Source organism: Chiloscyllium punctatum, chromosome 33 (assembly GCF_047496795.1).
Source record: "Chiloscyllium punctatum isolate Juve2018m chromosome 33, sChiPun1.3, whole genome shotgun sequence".
NCBI classification, from domain to species: domain Eukaryota; kingdom Metazoa; phylum Chordata; class Chondrichthyes; order Orectolobiformes; family Hemiscylliidae; genus Chiloscyllium; species Chiloscyllium punctatum.
In genome coordinates, this window is record NC_092771.1 from 11,376,791 (window position 1) to 11,384,662 (window position 7,872).

A 7,872-nucleotide genomic window follows, 5' to 3' on the forward strand; every position below is an offset into this window, starting at 1 on the left:
GAAATCCCTACAGTGTGGAAACACGCCCTTCAGTCCAACAAGCCCACACCCAGCCTCTGAAGAGTAACCCAACCAGACCCATTCCCCCAATCTATATTTACTCCTGACTAATCCACCCTCGCCTATACATCCCTAAACTGTGGGCCATTTAGCATGATCAATCCACCTAACCTGCACATCTTTGGGCTGTGGGAGGAAACCGGAGTACCCGGAGGAAACTCATGCAGGCACGGGGAGAATGTGTAAACTCCACACAGACAGTCGCTCGAGGGTGGAATCGAAACTGGGTCCCTTGTGCTGTGAGGCAGCAATGCTAACCACTGAGTCACTGTGCCACCCCAGAGTGATTTTATTGTGCTCATTCATTTGTGAGAATGTAGGTATGGATGGCCAATTCTTTTGTTGCCCATCCCTAATTGCCCTTAAACCAAGTGGCATGCCAGGGCCATGCAGGTTAAGAATCAACCACAGTGCTGTGTGCCTGGAGTCACAAGTAGACCAGACCGGGCAAGGGCAGCAGATTTTCAGGCACTGGTGAGTCAGATGGGCTTTTCCACCAATCCATGATAGGCTTATGGTCACCAATGATGAGATTTCAAACAGCCAGATTTATGAATTGAACCGTAGTTCACATGCTACTGTGGTGTGGTTTGAAGCTACATCTCCAAATCATTAGCCATTGGTTGTGGATTACTGGTGCAGGGACATTACCGGCACCCCACCAACTTCACTAAATGACCAGATCACTTGCTGTTGATTGAGGGATAAATCTTGGCCAGGATACTTGTGGGAACAGCCTCAGTCTCCTTCAAATAATGCTGGAGAAATGTATGTTCATCTCCTTTAAAGTCTTGTTCAAAACATCTGGCAGATGCCGGGCTTCATCCAGACGCTCACTGAAGAGGTTACCTAGTATGGTGATGAAACGTCTGAAAACAAAAGGAACCTTCCAGCTCAGCGAGCAAACCTACCTCCACATCTGGCAGGACAGGGCTCCAGTCTCTGGAATGGGGCTGAACAAAGCCAGACTCCTTTTTAAATTATATATTTTTAAACTATTCAAAATGACACCAGATTGTGGCAACCTTTGAAATTTTCATTGTATTTTACTGTATTATTTACTGCAAAATACAAGTTACAATAAATCATTTAATAGCTCAGAGGAAAGAGTGCTACTGGCCAAGCCACAATGGAAAAATGCAGTTAATACAATACTAATTAACTAAAATTTTTTAAACTCCCTAAGCGCTCAGCAATTTAGAGTACTCCAGTGATTATCAATGCTTCCTGTACCTGTTAGTGAGGCTGAACTGTTTCCCATCCTTCTGAAGAAATAGGACTCGAGTCAGTATGTGTTGAATCAACACGACTAGAATCAAAGTTAACCAGAAGGGCCTTGGAGAGAGACAAAAATTCAAAAGTCAAAATGATTATTACACTGCCAAAACACAACAAGAGACTTTATTTGTATCCATTCACATAATGAGGGTGTCGCTGGCTAGGCCAACATTTATTATCTGTATCTAATTGCCCAGAGAACAGTTAAATGGGCCAATGGGCTGAGCAGAGGCAGATGGAGTTTAATTTAGATAAATGCGAGGCGCTGCATTTTGGAAAAGCAAATCAGAGCAAGACTTATACAATGGTAAGGTCCTGGGGAGTGTTGCTGAACAAAGAAACGTTGGAGTGCAGGTTCATAACTCCTTGAAAGTGGAGTCACAGAATTGTGAAGGCAGCGTTTGGTATGCTTTCCTTTGTTGGTCAGAGTATGGAGTACAGGAGTTGGGAGGTCATGTTGCAGCTGTATAGGACATTGATGAGGCCACTGTTGAAATATTGTGTGCAATTCTGGTCTCCTTCCTATCAGAAGGATGTTGTGAAACTTGAAAGGGATCAGAAAAGATTTACAAGGATGTTGCCAGGGTTGGGGGATTTGAGCTACAGGAAGAGGCTGAACAGGCTGGGACTGTATTCCCTGGAGCATCAGAGGCTGAGCAGTGACCTAAGAGGTTTATAAAATCATGAGGGGCATGGATAGGATAATTCGACAAAGTCTTTTCCCTGGGGCTGGAGAGTCCAGAACTAGAGGGCATAGGTTTAGGGTGAGAGGGGAAAGATATAAAAGGCACCTAAGTGGCAACGTTTTCATGCAGAGGGTGGTATGTGTATGGAATGAGCTGCCAGAGGAAGTGGTGGATGCTAGTACAATTGCAATCTTTAAAAGGCTTCTGGATGGGTATGGAGGGATATGGGTTGGGTGCTGGCAGGTGGGATGAGATTGGGTTGGGATATCTGGTCGGCATGGACGGGTTGGACCGAAGGGTCTGTTTCCGTGCTGTACATCTCTATGACTATGACACATTGTTCCAGGTCTGGTAGGCGAGACCAGGAAAGTGAGACAGCTTCCTTCCCTAAAGGAAGTTAGGTGAGCCAGATGGGTTTCTATGACAATCAGCAACAGTTTAATAAACTTTTGCAGAACAGCACAGGAGGCTTTGAATCAGCTTCCTGATGAAGGGCTTATGCCCAAAACGTCAAGTCTCCTGCGGGGCTTTTCCAGCACCACACTCTCCACTTTGAATCAACAGTCTAGCAATAATATCACAAGGCCATCACCTCCCCCTCAATGATCCCAAATCAAGTGTCATACTGTAGCCTTACAGAGTGAGGAAAGGCTAAATTCATACACCAACAAATTTCAAATTTATTAAAGTTAGCCTCGACCAATCTTTCAGAATTGCAATCAGGTTGAACAGAGATGTCATTTTGGTTGTAGAATCCCTTACAGAGCAGAAAGAGGCCATTCAGCCCATCAAAAGTGTGCACTGAAGAGCATCCCATCCCAACCTTGTAACCCTGCATGAGTTTTTATTTTTAAGTCATGACGAATCCACCTAGCCTGCACACTATGGGCCAATTTAGCATGGCCAATCCACCGAATCTGCACATCTTTGGACTGTGGGAGGAAACCAGAGCACCCAGAGGAAACCTACGCAGACAGGGGGAGAATGTGCAAACTCCATACAGTCACTCAAGCAGGAATCGAACCTGGTGTTGAAATAGGCCCCAATGTTTATTATGGTTGGGTAAATTCAACCGAATCGACTCAAGTTTAGAATTTTCTACATTTTGCTCCTTTTGTTGATTGTTTGGGAAGGGTGATCATCAGAAGGAACCACAGGAACTGAGTGGGGGACACTTCCTCTTAAATTGGGCTGACGCACAATTCTCTTTTGGAAGGGCCACTCAGAATTAAACCCTCCAAAACAGACACCAAGGACACTGCATAGCACTGACCCAGAAACACACACTGGAGTCCAACTCCAGATGCAGTGATGAGGAGGGTAAATGGGTTGAGCATCAACTACAAATCCTTCCAACAAACAGCAATGGCACGCAGTCATCAGAATGGGAGAGAGTCCTGCTCAGTCCTGTGTGATGGACAGAGATTCACAGCCTCCACCATCACAGCTGTCCTTCGCTCCAGAACGCAACATTCTGATTAAAGTGCACAACTCTAACTTAATGTGAATTGTAACACGCTGTCAGCATTGGACTGGAGTCTGAGGAATGGTTGTGGAGACCTTAAGGGGTGAACTCCTTCAGCTGTTTCACTCGATTAAATGAGATTTTTTTGATTAACTTGAACCTGAAATTTAGAGTCAGGTCTTTCAGAAATGACGCTGGGAGTACTTTACCTCACAAAGCTTAGTGAAAGCCGGGAACGCACATCCCCCACAGAGTTGTTGATGATGAGAATAGTTGACTGAAGTGGGGTTTGAGAGATTTATTCGGCAAGATTGATGGAGGTTATGGAATGGAGATGGATTATGGATTAACTTTGAACTACTTGATGGTGGAAGTGGTTTCTATTGGTGACACAAACACAACACAAAAGGGGAAATTTACCAATCTGGACCCATCAACTGGGACTTACACCAGCAGGAAATAACTTATGGGAAACAGGAATAACTCCAGTCCAGGCTGATGTTGTCTATTGGTTGTCTCGCGCTCTCTCTCTCTATTGGCAAATAATGTAGATTTGAATATGAAATAGCCTCTTAAAACTGAAACATCAGATCCGACATGATGTGGAGCTGACCTGAAATGGTGAAATGGCTTACTCATGAAGATATGTCAGGCAAACCTGTCAAAATGTTGATAGAGAGTTTGTATCCACTATTCCAATGAGGAACATTTACAAGCCAAGTACCACAGCAGCACAGTGGCTCAGTGGTTAGCACTGCTGCCCCACAGCACCAGGGACCCAGGTTTGATTCCAGCCTCGGGCTGTCTGTGTGGAGTTTGCATGTTCTCCCCGTATCTATATAAATTTCATCAGGGTGCTCCAGTTTCCTCCCATGGCCAAAAGATGTGCAGGTTAGGGTGGACTGGCCGTGCTAAATTGCCCCTAATGTCCAGAGATGTGTAGGCTAGGTGGGGTTAGCCATGGGAAATGCAGGGTTACAGGGATAGGGTAGTCTCTTCAGAGGGTCAGTGTGGATTCGATGGGCTGAATGGCCTCTCGCACACTATCGGGGTTCTATGAGCCTCAGCAAGCCCGGACCTTTGGATGGGGAATTAAGCAAATCTCTCCAAACAGCACAGAAAACACAACCATATTCTTGCCAGTTGGAGAGCAAAATCCAAGTACCATTGCCCCTGTCTTGTCTACATCCACTCATTTGTACAGCAAGAAGTTTTGGCGCATTTGCACTCACCACATGTTCTCCAGGATCCTGAGGATGATCAGGTTTTGTCTGTAGACAATGGGAACGACAATAAGAAAGGCAAACAGTAGGAAGCAGATGAAGAAGACCACTTGCTGAATGAGGAGGCCTAAATGGGAAATTCACAGGAACGAGAGGGTGAGATGGTTTAGTTTTGAAACATACAGCGAGACACAAAATATATTCAATAAAAACCAAATGAACTACAGATGCTATAAATTAGAAACTAAAACAGAAATTGCCAGAAAAGCTCAGCAGGTCAGGCAGCATTGGTGGAGAGAAATCAAACTTAACATTTCAGGGTCCAGTGACCCTTCCTCAGAACGGATAGTAGCCAGGGAAGTTTGTGTGCAGAAGATGGGGTGGAGGAGTTGGAAATGATCAGTGGGGATAGAGCTCAAAAGAGAGAGAAAAGAATTGCTGGACAGACAAAGGAAAATACATTCAATTCCTTTCTTGGGTTGTTGAAGAAACATGGTTAAAGTCAGATTGTTCCAGCGTCCACGTTGGTTCTCTGCTAACCTCATGTGCTGAAGGGGAGCACTGTCCCCTTGTTAGTCTATCCACAGACATACAACAGATTCACTGTGCTCCCAACTGCAGTAAAATGCTCATCACACCAGTTTAGGAATAGGGGATTATAATTTAAACAATAAAATGTAACATAGACTTAATAGCCTGAGTGTTTAAAGAAATTATATTGCAAGCGAATTAATAGCAAGGTCAGACCAAGTGGCTCCTTTCAGCTTCATTCCAGAATCATTTAATTATCTCAATAAGGCGTGAAGCGTCAATATTACAGTAGTCCCCCACCATACCCCCTGGGGATACATTCAAAGACCCACCACCGAAGCCAGAAACCATGAATAGGAGTGAACTCATTCATTTCGATGGGAAGTTTATCTTCCCAGCAGCTCCCTGGTCCCTGGTTCTGGAAAGTTCCCTATTATATGTTCGGGATGTAGTAAACCTTGGGTAACTGAAACTGTGGAAAACAATTCAGTAGATATGGGGATCGCCCTGTAATGCAAAGTTAGTCAACTATGCTGAAAGCAGCTTTTCCCTTGTAGGAGAGTTGAGGAGTAGAAAGCATTTCGGATTTGTGATTGAGATAAACAAGTGCTTTCTCTCTCTCAGAGTTGAGCATGTGGAACTTGCTTGGATGACTGCAGTTAAACATTTAAGAAGCTTGATACTGGATTAGTGGTGCTGGAAGAGCACAGCAGTTCAGGCAGCATCCAACGAGCAGCGAAATCGACGTTTCGGGCAAAAGCCCTTCGCTGCTCGTTGGATGCTGCCTGAACTGCTGTGCTCTTCCAGCACCACTAATCCAGTATTTGGTTTTCAGCATCTGCAGTCATTGTTTTTACCATTTAAGAAGCTTGACACCAGCCAATACAGAGCAGCCCACATCCATAAATATTCACCCCCTCCAGCACTGACATTCACACTTGTTGAGCCATCTACATGATGCACTGAAGAAAATGACCAAGGTTCCTAAGGCAACACCTTCCAAATCCCCGATTACTTCCCATCTGGGAGGATATGGGCAGCAGATACATAGGAACACCACCTCTTCAAGTTCCCCTCCAAGCCACTCACTATCCTGACTTGGAAATATTGCCATTTCTTCACTGTCACTGGGTCAAAATCCTGGAACTCCCCCCTTAAAGGGCAGTTGTGGGTCAACCTCAAGCACTTGGACTGCAAGCGGTTCAAGGCGGCAGCTCACCCCCACCTTCACAAGGCAAATGCTGACCTGATCTGCCACAACAACAGCCCTCAAACGAATGAAAAAAAATAAATCTCTTCTTCAGGGATGCAAGATCATGGAATATTTAAGACAGGGATAGAGAAACTCTTTACACTAAAAAGACAATCCAAAGGAGAATAGGGGGAGCTAAGACTGTAGATCGCAGGCCGCAGAGGTCGATCGTGATCTTGTCAAATGGCAAAGCAGGCTTGAGGAACTGAATGGTGTACCAAGGGACCCTTTTCACAGGCTGACGTGTACGCACATTGTCCATTCATACTTGTAAGTCTCATGCTTGCTAGAATAAGGCAGATCATTTCTAAAACAGGTGAAACCTTTCCCTACAAACAAACAAAAGAATTTTGTGCGGGTTAAATAACTAGATAATTATTCAGGGCACTACTGGATTCCAAGGAGTTTTAACCTTTGTTCATTCGTGACCAGATTTGTAACAAGTCTTCAAACATTTGAATCCTCCAATTGCCACAAAAATAATGCAGTAAATGGGAAAGTTTGGCAAAGACATGAAAGAGCAAGGAATAGAGGAGATATTCATGGAACAGAATCTCTTCAGTGTGGAAACAGGTCCGTCAGGCCAAAAGGTCGACACTGACCCCCCGAAGAGTAGCCCATCCAGACCCATTCCCCTACATTTACCCTTGACTAATCCACCTAACTTACACATCCCTGAATACTATGGACAACTCAGCATTGCCAATCCACCTAACCTGCACATCTTCAGACTGTGGGAGGAAATCTGCACAGACTTGGGGAGAACGTCTGTGTGGAGTTTGCACAGTCACCGGAGACTGGATTCAAACCCGGGTCCCTGGCACTGCGAGACAGGAGTGCTAACCGCTAAGCTACTGGGCCACCCCATGTTATTAGGGTTTGATGAAGGGGTGGGAGGCGGCTTGGGAGGAGCATAGACAGAGCAGCTCAGTCAAATAGGATGTTCCAACAGAGAAATAGACAAAGTTAGTTTATATCCACAATGGGAATATTTGATGGAAGAGGAGAGAGATTGTAAACTTTCAGTGAGCTTCGGACTTTCCCACATGTAGTAATGTACCAGGCCAACAAGCTTATACGTGGGTCTCGTTCCACAGCCAACTTTTCCCTCAGTCACTAAGCTGGTGCCAGACACTAACTAACTTCGAGAAGCAACACCCTGCATTGAGCATGAGTGACCTGGCCCTATTTGGCCAAGTTTATGAACACATCTTCAATTGACCGTTAAGTCCTGGAGTGGGATTTGACTGGAGTGGGATTTGAACCTGGACCTTCTGGTTTGGAGGCAGAGTCATTCCCCACTGCACCACAAGGAACCCCGCCCACCCCCCAACCTTCGCCTCCTGGCAGGGGGTGACAATTGATCAAGTGATGTTA

The 7,872-nt window shown here is 45.2% G+C and overlaps 1 protein-coding gene across 4 annotated transcripts in view; it reads right to left on the bottom strand.

Annotated features, from left to right (window-relative positions):
- The window catches only part of stra6 (signaling receptor and transporter of retinol STRA6), a 55,861-nt gene that overhangs the window by 9,089 nt on the left and 38,900 nt on the right, over nt 1-7,872 (bottom strand). For all 4 annotated transcript variants that reach the window (XM_072552981.1, XM_072552978.1, XM_072552979.1 and 1 more), the window contains 2 exons: nt 4,722-4,839; nt 1,294-1,395 (listed from right to left, as the gene is read on the bottom strand). In XM_072552981.1, the coding sequence (XP_072409082.1) occupies nt 1,294-1,395; nt 4,722-4,839 (220 nt within the window). The remainder of the gene's footprint in view (nt 1-1,293; nt 1,396-4,721; nt 4,840-7,872) is intronic.